This window comes from Theropithecus gelada, chromosome 5 (assembly GCF_003255815.1).
Source record: "Theropithecus gelada isolate Dixy chromosome 5, Tgel_1.0, whole genome shotgun sequence".
In the NCBI taxonomy this organism is placed as follows: Eukaryota; Metazoa; Chordata; class Mammalia; order Primates; family Cercopithecidae; genus Theropithecus; species Theropithecus gelada.
The window spans coordinates 1313523-1326946 of record NC_037672.1 but is presented as its reverse complement, the minus strand read 5'-3'; the positions used below and the strand labels follow the sequence as shown (position 1 = coordinate 1326946).

The following is a 13424-nucleotide window of genomic DNA, read 5'->3' as shown; positions in this document are numbered from 1 at the left end:
CTTTTTTTTTTTTTTTTTTTTTTTTTTGAGACAGAGTTTCAGTCGTCACCCAGGCTGGAGTGCAATGGTGAGATCTTGGCTCACCACAACCTCTGCCCCCTGGGTTCAAGCGATTCTCCTGCCTCAGCCTCCTGAGTAGCTGGGACTACAGGCACGTGCTGCCACGCCGGGCTAATTTGTGTATTTTTAGTAGAGATGGGGTTTCACCATGTTGGTCAGGCTGGTCTCGAACTCCTGACCTCATGATCTGCCTCCTGGAGGTGGCAATACCGTAGATGAGAGAAGGATCGAAATCTACAGGAAGATATGCCATATTCATGGGTTGAGGACTCAATATTGTTACGATTTTTAAGTCCTTGTTATGGACTGAATTGTGGCCCCTGCCTACCAAATTCCTATGTTGAAGCCCTAACCTCCAATGTGACTTTATTTGGAGATGAGGCCTTTAAAGAGGTGAACATTAAATGGGATTCTAGGGATAGAGCCCGCATTTGATAGGACTGATGTCCTTGTAACATGAAGAGACTCCTGAGATGTGTGTGCATAGGAGGAAGTCCACCACTGGAGGACACAGTGAGAAGGGGGCCGTCTGCAAGCCAGGAGGAGAGGCCTCACCGGGAGCCAACCCTGCCAGCATCTCCTCTAGAACCATGAAGAAATAAATGTCCATTGTTTAAACCCCCTAGTCTGTGGTCTTCTGTTATGGCAGCCAAACAAACGAATACCGTACCTTTGGGGACAATAGGTTCACTGCAGTTCCAGTGAAAATCCCAGCACACTTTTTACAGTGTGTAGCAGACACTGATTAGTCGACTCTAAAATGTACGTGGAAATGCAAAGGACCTAGAACCACCGAGACCATCTGAAAAAGCAGAACCGGAGGACTCATGCTCCCTGGTTTCAAGACTTGGCTTAAAACTGCAATAATTAAGATAATGTGGGCCGGGCGCGGCGGCTCACGCCTGTCATCCCAGCACTTTGGGAGGCTGAGACAGGCGGATCACGAGGTCAGGAGATCCAGGCCATCCTGGCTAACACGGTGAAACCCTGTCTCTACTAAAAATAAAAAAATTAGCTGGGCGCGGTTGCGGGCGCCTGTGGTCCCAGCTACTAGGGAGGCTGAGGCAGGAGAATGGCGGGAACCCGGGAGGCGGAGCTTGCAGTGAGCCGAGATCTGGCCACTGCACTCCAGCCTGGGGGACAGAGCGAGACTCCGTCTCAAAAAAAAAAAAAAAGAGACTGTGGTGGTGTTAGTACAAGGATAGACCTAAAGGCCAATTTAACAGAAAACAGTGTCCAGAAATAAACCCCAACTTACACAGCCAGGAATTTTTTTTTTTTTAATGGAGCCAGCATTATTCAATGGGATGAGAAAGGTCTTTTTAACAACTGGTGTTAGAACAATAAACATACGGGATGGGGTGGGGAATCATCCTCAAGCTCTTCCTCACGCAACACACACGAGTTAGAGATGTGTCATAGACTTAAACTGAAAAGCTGGAACGGAATCTTCTGGAATAGATAAGAGAATATTATCGCAACCCTGGAATAGGCAGGGTTTTTCTTTTTTTTAGAACAAAGAAAAGCATTAGCCACAAAGGAAAGAATAAATTGAACTGCACTAAAATTTAAAAAATCTGCTGATCAAATGACAGTCAATAAAGCATAAATACACATATCCCACAAAGGATTTGTATGTGAGGAATTCCTACAAATCAGTAAGATAATGCAATCTAAAATGAGCAACAGACAAATATATAAATTACAATCAGCACATCAGGAGGTCAAAATCAGACATCAGAGAAAAGGAAAGGAAAATCACACTGAGGCTGCAGTGCACACCCACCTGAATGGCTAACCTGACAACACCAAGTGTTGGCAACAACATGGGGCCACTGGAATCCTCACACTGCTGCTGGAGTGTAAAATGCTACCACCAACTTTGGATAAATCTTTGGCATTTGTGGTACAGTTAAACATATAAACACGCCATGACTCAGTTCATTCTACTTCCAGATAATTACTTCCCAAAGAAATGAAAATAATGTCTGCAAGAAGACTGGCACACAAATGTTTGTAAGAGGTTTACTCATCATAGCCCCAAATAGGGAACAACCCAAATGTCCATCAAGAGAATGGACACGGGCCGGGTGTGGTGGCTCACGCCTGTAATCCCAGCACTTTGGGAGGCCAAGGCGGGCGGATCATGAGATCAGGAGATTGAGACCATCCTGGCCAACATGGTGAAACCCTGTCTCTGCTAAAAATACACAAATTAGCTGGGCTGGGCGTGGTGGTGTGCACTTGTAATCCCAGCTACTCAAGAGGCTGAGGCAGGAGAATTGCTTGAACCCGAGAGGTGGAGATTGCAGTGAGCCAAGATTGCACCACTGCACTCCAGCCTGGTGTACATTGTGGTCTGTGCACACACGGATTACTATCTCTCCTACTCAGCAACACAAAGGACGCAACTGCTGACACGTGCAACAGGCATGAACTTCACAAGCGTCTGCAGAGTGAAACAAGCCAGACCCACCAGTGTCCACACTCCACCATCTGACGCCTATAGAGGCAACCCCCCCCCCCCCCCCCACGGTGACAAAAATCAGAGCAATGATTGTGCCCCGGGGTTGTGGGTAACTCAGAAGGCACAAGGGGTCCCTTTCTGGGGCCATGGGGACGTTCCATACCTGGGCTTCAGTGGTGGTCACATGGAGGTACATTTATTAAGACTCACTGAGTAGCTTTTACTTATATGTGCATTTTGGTGCATGTAATTTGTACCTCAGTTGAGAAAGAGTCCAGCGAGATAACACAACCAACAAAACATCTCACATTCAAGACTCCCAGTGCCTCTCGCTGGTGCGGATGTGGAGCAGGTGGGTGGAAGCGGGTGCAGCCGCTTTAGCAAACCGTGTCTGCTGAGTGGACTCGTGACCCAGCAATGCCACTCCTCGGCATCTTCCCACAAAAGGATGATGTGTCCAGCAAGGGTCACCTCCCAGAGTGCTCATAGCAGCTTTACCTGGACACTGCCCAACGTCCACCAGCGTGAGGGGCTGGGCCGCTGTGCTTATTCCACTGGAGAGCACAGGCCTTAACCAGGCAAGACGTTGCCGTGCAGGACTGCCGAGTAACACTGAGCCATGGACCCACGCCATGTGGCCGGAGTGAGCCACTCTGATGACTGACCAGGATATTGACTGGGCAAGGCCAGGGGCTGGGAACAGTCTGTTTGGTGGTTACATGCGTGTTACACAGAAATTCATTATGTGAACTTAGAATGTGTGTGCTTCAGTATGTTCTACTCAAGATAAAAAGGAAAGAACAGGACACAAGGCAAGAAAAGCCCCTGCACGTGAGGACGGTGGAGCCTGGGCGGCTCAGAAGCCCGGGGAGCGGTGTGTGCGGCAGTGGGGCCACAGGGTCTGCTTCAGCCAAGGGCTGACCCGGGGATGGGCACTCCAAAGTGGAGCACGTGGGAATGTGGTGGGTTCCAGCCGGGTGCTGTAGAGGGGCCAGGGCAGCCACCATGGGGTAAGAGACGGGCTAAGGGGCACCAGGCTGGCCACAAGAGCTGGGATGGGCTGCTGGAGAGAACAGGTGTGGGCGCTGGGGGGAAGGGCCAGTGGCTATAGCCTGCAGCCTCCTCAGCCCAAGCCTAGACTCAGCCCAAGCCGCAGGCCCAGGCTTGCTGGTGGCTGCAGCCTGAGCCCCCACCCACCACAGACAACGGCCTGTGGGTTCCAGGAACCAGTGTCTGAGTCATACCCAGCTGCAAGCTGGGGCCTCCAGACACTGGGGCCATCACGCCTCAGGGCAGCACCTGAGAGGAGGACTGCGCTCCTGGTGCGGTCCGGGCAGGAGTGGCCGCCAGCCGGCTTCTCAATTCCCCGTGGCCGTGGTGCCAGAAGCGATGCACATGCCCGCCGTGCTGCCCGGGCCCCAGGGAGGAGCAGGACACAACCTTGGTGTTAGAAACGCACGGCAGCCTCGGCTCACACAGAAATGAGAAATAGAAAACCATTTTATTCGCATGGTTTACATTTACAGTTTATTAGCTAGTCAACATCAACATGCAAAAATAAGCACTAACTACAAACCTCTACAATATGGTTCTCTGTCAACTACGATGGTTCATTTGTTTTGAAAAGTCATCAGTACTTCTCTCAACTGAACGATTAATTTCTGTAATGGATAGTATTTAGACTCTACAGTTATGGAACCATCCGGCAAGGCCTCTGCAGAAACTTGGTCCCGTGGATTTCCACGTTATACATTCTCAAAGCAGGAAGTAAGGCGGCACACGGAGGGTGTGATATCGAAACTACGCACGTACGAACACAGTCCCGCAGACACGGCCCGCGAGGCAGGCGGGCGTCCTCGAAGCCAGCCCCTGACGGTGGCGGCGCCAGGCATTTTGGCAGCAGCTCTCGAATGAAGCCGTGAGTGTCCCTTGTGGCGCAGCATCGCGGGTCACTGCAGGTCAGTCCAGTGCCACTGCCACCTTCCCCGGCCGGGCCAGGGCCAACGGGAGGTGGTGAAGGACCAGCCCGTTCTCCAAGTCTCATCGTTCACAGAAGGAAAGAAACTGAAAACACAGGGAAATCATGGACTCCTATATTTTAAACGTTCTAAAGTTTCCCTCAGTGTTTAGGTCAGTCTTTAAAGAAAAGTTTCCTTCGAAAGTTGAAAGTACTTTTCAGAAGCATCAAATGGTTGACGTGTTACAAAATCCTACCAATCAAAATGCTGTTTTCAAGTACAAACTTATGAAACCTTATTTTCTCTCTTCCTAAGAGTATTTATCGTTGCTCACTCATCTTTGGTCGCAAGAAACAGGAACGCCGCGGCAGGCTGGAGCGCGAGGCAGGAGGAAGGCACGGCCTCCCCGCCCGCTGCAGCCCGTCCCCGAGGCGTGCGCTTGGCGACGTGGGGCCTACATGATGTATACCTTCTCGGCTTGTGAGAAGTGGAAGACTTCTTTGGTTCTTGGGCAAACGACTTTATCATCTTGACGGATAGAAAGCAGAGACTGAAAAATAAAACCGGGAATGCGTTAAGGCAAGCGAATACAACGTAAACAGATTTCCATGGAAAATCCCCACAACACACCAGGGAATCACTCATCCTCTCAGGCAAAGTTGCTTCCCAAAGGCACACCTGCCAAAGAAATCCCGGGGCCACCCCGCCTGTCCTTCCTGCCCCTGATCCATTTCGAATGAAGCTAAGGCATGGTGGGCAAGAGGACAGCCCTGTTCCGATGGCAACGTGTGCCAGCCTGGACCCCCTGCCCTGCCTGCCCCACACAACCCTATTCCGATGGCAACACGTGCCAGCCTGGCCCCCTTCCCTGCCCCCCTCACATTGTAGCCGTAGACGTAGCCGTTGGGCAGCATCATGGGCGGGTTGTTCTCATTCATCACGTCGCCGGAGATCTTGCAGACCAGGCGGGAGTTGGCACAGTGGGCCATGGGCAGGGGCTGTGCCAGCTTGTTCAGGGAGCGGCTGCACACGGGGCAGTCGGGGCTCTTGGAGCTGCCGTCCTCTTTGTAGCACTGTCTGTGCGTCGGGTCAAGGAAGGGTTGGGGACCGCCCAGGGTGAGCCGAGCCCCCTGTGGCCACTCTACCCCGGGCTGCATGCCATTCTGGCTATGTGAGCACCGTGCAGACCACATGGGGTATCCTTCAAGGCAAAGGAAGTGCTGCACTTGACAGCTAAACAGCCCCCCTGAGGCCTGGGGGAGACAAGAAGCCCGCAGCTTCCCGCCCCAGCCTCCTGCGCCAGGACCACATGCACACAGCGGCTCCGTCGCCCACCACCCTCTCCCCCGCCACGCAACCTCTCCAGGCAGGACAAGAGCCACCCAGCAGGGATGTTCTGCTGGCACCTAGGAACAGGCAGTGGGCAAGCACACCAGCCCTTCCCCTCAGAGTTCCACAAAGGGGACAAGGGAGGGGGCCTGAGTCTCATTCATATCCCAGCACAGCCAGGAATCAGCACAATCCCGAAACACTCACTGCCTTCTGGGCCTGAGTCAGGTCACACGAGAGACATTCACAGGCGGGGACAGAGTCAATCGCAGGTGAGGGCAGAGTCAGTTGTAGGAGGACAGTCAGTCACAGGTGGGGGCAGAGTCAGCCACAGGTGGGGATAAAGTCAGTCACAGGTGAGAGCAGAGTCAGGTGCAAGAGAACAGTCAGGGCAGAGTCAGTCACAGGCTGACAGTCACAGGCAGGGGCCGATTCAGTCACAGGCAGGAGAGAGTCAGTCACAGGCAGGGACAGAGTCAGTCACAGGCAGGGACAGTCAGTCACAGGCAGGACAGAGTCAGTCACAGTCAGTCACGGGTGGGATGGAGTGAATCACAGGCAGGGATGGAGTGAGTCACAGGCAGGGACAGAGTCAGTCGCTGGCTAGGAGAGTCAGTCACAGGTAGGGGCAGAGTCACAGGCAGGACAGAGTCCGTCACAGGCAGGGAGGAGTCAGTCGCTGGCTGGGAGAGTCAGTCACAGGCAGGGACAGTCAGGCACAGGCAGGGGCAGAGTCACAGGCAGGACAGTCAGTCACAGGCAGGGAAGAGTCAGTCACTGGCTGGGAGAGTCAGTCACAGGCAGGGACAGAGTCAGGCACAGGTAAGACAGTCACAGGCAAGGACAGAGTCAGTCACAGGCAGGGGCAGCGTCAGTCACAGGCAGGGACAGAGTCAGTCACAGGTGAGACAGTCAGAGGCAGGGACAGAGTCAGTCACAGGCAGGAGCAGAGTCAGTCACAGGCGGGGACAGAGTCAGTCACAGGCAGGAGTGGAGTCAGTCACAGGTAGGGACAGACTCAGTTGCAGGCGTGGGCAGAGTCAGTCACAGGCAGGATGGAGTCAGTCACAGGCTGGGGGAGTCAGTCACAAGCCGAGGCACAGTCAGTCACAGGCGGGACAGAGTCAGTCACAGGCGAGGACAGAGTCACAGGCAGCATGGAGTCAGTTGCAGGCAGGGACAGACTCAGTCGCAGGCAGGGTCAGAGTCTGTCACAGGCAGGAAGAAGTCAGTTGCAGGTGGGACAGAGTCAGTTACAGGAAGGAATCAGTCAAAGGGGGACAGAGTCAGTCACAGGCAGGGCCACAGTGAGTCGCAGGTGGGGAGAGTCAGTCGCAGGCGGGAAGAAGTCAGTTGCAGGTGGGACACAGTCAGTCACAGGAAGGAATGAGTCACAGGCAGGACAGAGTCAGTCACAGGTGGGGACAGAGTCAGCCGCAGGCAGGAGCAGTGAGTCACAGGCAGGAACTGAGTGAGTCACAGGCAGGCGCAGAGTCAGTCGCAGGTAGAGACAGAGTCACAGGCAGACAGAGTCGGTCACAGGCGGGACAGTCAGTCACAGGTGGGACAGAATCAGTCACAGGCGGGGGCCAAGTCAGTCACAGGCAAGGTTCTTGGTAATCACATGGGGAAACTATTCTGAATGGTAATCTCCCAGCCGCCAGAACACATCAGAGTCAGGCTTTTAGATCAATGCTCAGTGCCCACGGCAGCATCTGAGATGACGAGAGAGAGAGGAAGGGCGCCACTTCCCAGAGTGAAGGCTGTGCGACGCATCCAAGGCCCCTCAACATGGCCCCACCTCGACCATCTAGACACTGTGCAGGTGCAGCACGCAGAAGCCCGGCTCTGTCTGTGGTGGGAGGACAAGGGTGGCAAGGTGCAGGGTCAGTGTGTTAAAATGTGCAGGCTCAGTGTGTCAAAATGTGACCGAAGACGCGAACCCCAGGCCAAGCCGCACTGTGCACAGGAGGCAGGATACGGTGTCTTGATGGCTGAGAGGCCAGCCTGCAGGGTGAGGGTGAACACAGAGTTGTTTCCCAGCTGGTGTAGTCGGTAGTTGTCGTACCGGAACTGCTGGATCAGCATCCGCCACCGTGCAGGGTCCAGGAGGTCCTGGAAGACAGAGGGCAGAGGGTGCTGGGGATGCTCCCAGGGAAGCTCCTGGGACAGCTTAAAAATGTGGGCCATGGTGGGGCAGGTGCCATCGGCCCACAGCCATCCCCCAATGACCCACACACTCTGTGCTAAGGGTCAGCACAAAGCATAACTCCCTCAAGTGCTGACTGAAACACACAGTGGGATGAGTGGACTTAACTCTGATTTCAACACGCTGCAGGATGAGTGCTGACTTAACTCTGGTTTAAACATGCTGTAGGGCCAGTGCTGACTTAACTCTCTGATTCCATCACGCTGCAGGATGAGTGCTGACTTAACTCTGGTTTCAACACGCTGCAGGATGAGTGCTGACTTAACTCTGGTTTAAACATGCTGTAGGGCCAGTGCTGACTTAACTCTCTGATTCCATCACGCTGCAGGATGAGTGCTGACTTAACTCTGATTTCAACACGCTATAGGGCCAGTGCTGACTTAACTCTCTGATTGCAACACACTGCAAGGCCAGTGCTGACTTAACTCTGATTTCAACATGCTGCAGGACAAGTGCTGACTTAACTCTGATTTCAACATGCTGACGGACAAGTGCTGACTTAACTTTGATTTCAACACACTGCGGGGTGACTGCTGACTTCTCTGATTTCAACATGCTACAGGGCCAGTGCTGACTTAACTCTGATTTCGACATGCTGCAGGATGAGTACTGACTTAACTCTGATTTTACCACGCTGACGAATGAGTGCTGACTTAACTGATTTCAACACACTGCAGGATGAGTGCTGACTTAACTCTCTGATTTCAACACGCTGTGAGGCCAAGTGCTGACTTAACTCTCTGATTTCAACACGATGCGGGACAAGGGCTGACTTAACTCTGATTTCAACACGCTGCGGGATGAGTGATGACTTAACTCTCTGATTTTGACATGCTGCAAGGCTAGTGCTGATCTAACTCTGATTTCAACACGCTGAGGGATGAGTGCTGACTTAGCTCTGATGTCAACATGCTGCGGGATGAGTGCTGACTTAACTCTGACTTCAACATGCTGCCAGATGAATGCTGTCTTAACTCTGATTTCAACACGCTGCAGGACCAGTACTGACTTAACTCTGATTTCAACACACTACAGGGCCAGTGCTGACTTAACACTGCGATTTCAACACACCGTGGGGCCAGTGCTAACTCTGTGGTTTCAGCACACTGTAGGGCCAGTGCTGACTTAACTCTGTGATTTCAACAAGCTGCGGGGCCAGTGCTGACTTAACTCTGCTGCGCACTGTGACAAAAATGGACTCACAAAGTTGGAAGCACAGCTCAGTGCAGAGAGCACCTCAGAGCATTAGGTGTAAAAACTTACTTTAGAGAAATCATGTATAAAACGGAAAATAGCCAGTCCATGTTAGGTTAAAGCATCACAGAACAGAAAATTAAACCTCATTAATGTCTGTCCCTAAATAACCTCAGGTTTAGACTTGGAGAGAGAGCATGTGTGAGCACAGGAGAGAAAAACCTTTAAATCAACCCAGAAAGGCCGCTCAGCCTCTAGCGCGGGGGGAGACGGCCACACCTGGAGGGAGGGGAGGAGGTCATCAGGGGACGTCACCCGTCAGTCTCCATAAGCTTCTCAGTCTCAGTTTAGGGTAAATGCCACACTTAAATCCAACATTTTGAAAGGCTGCTTTTAATCTCATTTTTGTATAAGAATCAAAGTCTACAACAGAGGAAGCCCACAGTCCAGAAGGTCCTCACTGAGAAGGAACAGCTCCTGGCACCCTCACTCCCCAGGACCGGTTGCCTCTGGGCCTCTGGCAGCTTCCGCCATTCTCTGAACAAAACGCTTCCTCCTGTTTCTTGCCTGACCCACGGCAACGGGGCCCATGTTCTTGCCACGAGACATGGTTTTGCCCCCTGAATCTGGCAACTGATGAGCCTTGGGGCTAGTACTGCCTGCCTCCCTCTTTACCGCACTGCAGGGCTGCGTCCGGCGAGAGGTGCACGCTCCACCTGGCCTAGGCCCAAAGTCTCAGCCCCCCGTATGTGTCAGCCTTTCTTGCATTTCTAACAAAATCCTCTCCAGAGCAAGCGAGAGAAACAAGGTGCCAACTGACAATCTGGGAAGCTTAGACTCCACCCCCGAAGATCCTCTTGACCTAATGATGGTTTATTACGAGATGTCCCAAACGCCTGAGATCCAGGAGAATTCAGGCTGAGAAAGCTTCCAGCAGCTTTCAGAAGGCAGCAGGTCTAGGTCTGCCCAGGGCTTTGCAGTCCCTAGAGGGTGGTGGGTGGGGGCTGCTGGGAAACACCCCTGCCTCTGACAGAGACCGGCGCCAGGCTCAAAGAACAAACTGTCAACTCCAGGAGGTTTCATCCGCTTCCCCCTTTTCCAGGAACTGAAACTGTTCCCAGCGTGATGAGCACAGGGGTGGGCATGGGGGTGAGCACACGGTGGGCATGGGGTGGTTGCAAGGGTGGGTACACAGTGGGCACAGGGGTGGGTGCAGGCGTGGGCACACGGTGGGCATGCGGGTGGGTGCAGGGGTGGGTACACGGTGGGCATGGCGGTGGGTGCAGGGGTGGGCACACGGTGGGCACAGGGGTGGGTGCAGGGGTGAGCACACTGGGCACGGGAGTGGATGCAGGGGTGGGTACACAGTGGGCATGGGAGTGGGTGCAGGGGTGAGCACACGGGCATGTGAGTGGGTGCAGGGATGGGTACACAGTGGGCACAGAGGTGGGTGCAGGGGTGGGCACACGGGCATGTGAGGGGGTGCAGGGGTGGGTACACAGTGGGCACAGAGGTGGGTGCAGGGGTGGGCACACGGCACAGGGTGGGTGCAGGGGTGGGCACACGGTGGGGGCAGGGTGGGTGCAGGGGTGGGCATGGGTGCAGAGCAGAGCCACTCACCCGGGAGCAGCTGGCTGCTGGGTTGGGGCCAGGTCTGAGCACAGGGTGCTGGTTAGTGATGGCAGAACCCCCACCCCTACCCCAGTGACCACGGAGACTTGGAGGCTCCAATATGTACAGGTAAAATACAAAGCGTCGCACGAGGACCACGGAAACCACAGAAGATGGTGCAGCCTAACACCTGACTCGGGCTGCAGAGAAAGGAGAACCAGGGAACAGGGCAAGGAAGCTGGGCCCCGGCTGAACACGCCAGGCTTAAAAGCTTCCTGAACCTTTCTCATTCAACTTTTTTTTTGGAGACAGGGTCCCGCTCTGTCACCCAGGCTGGAGTGCAGTGGCACAATCTCGGCTCACTGCAGCCTCAACCTTCTGGGCTCAAGTGATCCTCCCACCTCAGCCTCCCGGGTAGCTGGACTACAGGCAGGTGCTACCATGCCCAGCTAATTTACAAAAAAATTTTTTTTGTAGAGATGGGGTGTCACTATGTTGCCCAGGCTGGTCTCAAACTCCTGGGCTCAAGTGATCCTCCCACCTCAGCCTCCCAAAGTGCTGGGATTCCAGGGGTGAGCCGCCACACACAGCCCTGATTCAAAATTCTTACGAGCAAAATGGGAATCGAACAAGAAAAGCCTGTCTTGGCAGGCTGGACAGGCCGTGTGGCTGGGACAGGGCCCTCACGTCCTGCCCCGTGTATGGCAGCAGTTACAGACCAGAGACACACCTTGCATCCCCACCCCATCACGACACCGACCCGCGGACGCAGGTCCTACCTTGTACGGGGAGATGTGCGTGTCGGGCGGGAAGGCCAGCATGCCCATGGCCTGGCGCACCTCGTCCAGCTGGCTCCCTTCTGCTTGGCTGAAGTGCTTTCTCGCGTGTCTAAAAAACAACATTTTGGCACATGTAAGTTTGCGTTTTTATTTTAATTTTTAGAGACAGGGTCTTACTCTGTCACCCAGGCTGGAGTGCAGTGGCACAGTCACAGCTCACTGTAGCCTCGAACTCCCGGGCTCAGGCGATCCTCCCAGGAAGCTGAGACCGCAGATGTGCGGCACCACGCCCAGCTAATGTAAAAAACGTCTTATTAGAGACAGAGTCTCGCTGTGTTGCCCAGGCTGGTCTCCAGCTCCTGGGCTCAAGCCATCTTCGTGCCCCAGCCTCCCAAAGTGCTGGGATTATAGGCATGACCCACTGTACCCGGCCTGCATTCTTAAGTTGAAAAATCTGAGCTAACAGCATTTATGTCAGAGTCTAGGTACAAAGTAATCGCCTCACTCCAAGCCGACCTGCTGGGTGGGGCTGGGATGGCAGGAGGTGCAGCTCACCTGAGGCTGGAGAAGCAGCTACCAGACACTCCTTCCCCCAGGGACAGGGCACCCAAGCCACACACACAACCCACGGAAAACACCAGAACTGCAAATGGCACCTGCCCCTGAGGCCTCTCCAAAACGATTCTGGTTTACAAGGAACCCAAACCTTAAGGACTCCCACTGCCCCTGGATGCTTGCCTCTGTGGCCCCTGTGGCCCCAGTGGACCCAGCGGACCAAGAATGTGTAGTCTGCTCGACTGCAGTCCTTGCTGTTCGGCAGTGACACCCAGCACAACCTTCCAAAGAACAGCCTCCCTCAGCCCACAGGCTGGACTCCCTGCAGATCCGGCCCAGCCCTCTCAGCCCTGAGCCTGCCACACACCACATGCAGCCACAATATTTCCTGAGCCAACTCTGCGGGATGCACACAGGCCCGCTCCAGGCCAGAACCCCACTCCAGTCTGCGGCTAGACAACTAAGAAACCAAAGCAGAACACGACAGGTCCCTTTCAAGCTGATCAGAGGGCACCTGCTCACCCCAAGGGCCCCCATTTCCATGGCCCCCCCCCACACACACAGGGTCACCGTCCCTCTGGCTGTCCTGAGGACCTGCACCCCCATGTCCCGACCCTCACATGGGCCCCTGTGCACCCCACGTCCTCAGCCCTCAGGGCCCCTCCCCCAAAGCGACCCCAATGCACAGAACCTCAAGTCCCACGTGTGAGTCAGCCCTGTGCTGTCCAGAACAAGGCATGTACCCAGGAACACGGGGCTGAGGAGGTGCCGGGTGCTCACGGTGGCCTCGGAGAAGAGGCAGTGACTGGCAGAGACTGGAGTTAGTGCAGGAGGTGCCCCCGCAGCCCCTTGATGGATGGCACGGTGACCATGTGGTGGAGGCACCACCAGGGGAGCCTGGGGCAGCAGGGAGCGGGGGGTGCCCAGGCTTGGGACCCAGCCTGGGGAGTCCACACGGCCAACCCCGCAGGACATATGCAGGGACTGGGAGTCGGCGGTGAGTCCACACGGTCGACCCCGCAGGGTGCGTGTACAGGGGCTGGGGACGGCCATCCGAGATTCCAGTGCCTGTGCATCTCCCTCCTGGAGTGTGTGGGGGGGTGTGTCTGAGTCCACGAAGAGCCCCACCCAACCCCCTCATTCCATCTCTGGAGACAAGTCACCCTTCGTCCTACGCCAAGACGTGCCCAGAACACGGCCCACCAGGGCTGTTTCATTCAACGGGCATCTCACCTCCTCCCAGAGCTGCTGAAGAGGGAATT

At 54.7% G+C, this 13424-nt stretch overlaps 1 protein-coding gene across 6 annotated transcripts in view; it reads right to left on the bottom strand.

Annotated features, from left to right (window-relative positions):
- Nucleotides 1–4009: 4009 nt before the first annotated feature.
- MAEA (macrophage erythroblast attacher) overlaps nucleotides 4010–13424 on the bottom strand; it is a 49432-nt gene continuing 40017 nt past the window's right edge. For 5 of the 6 annotated variants that reach the window (XM_025386771.1, XM_025386773.1, XM_025386775.1 and 2 more), the window contains 4 exons: nucleotides 11608–11716; nucleotides 7796–7929; nucleotides 5367–5562; nucleotides 4010–5035 (listed from right to left, as the gene is read on the bottom strand). In XM_025386771.1, coding sequence (XP_025242556.1) covers nucleotides 4940–5035; nucleotides 5367–5562; nucleotides 7796–7929; nucleotides 11608–11716 — 535 coding nt within the window. In that variant the 3' untranslated portion in view covers nucleotides 4010–4939. The remainder of the gene's footprint in view (nucleotides 5036–5366; nucleotides 5563–7795; nucleotides 7930–11607; nucleotides 11717–13424) is intronic. The other variant, XM_025386776.1, reaches the window with a different exon arrangement.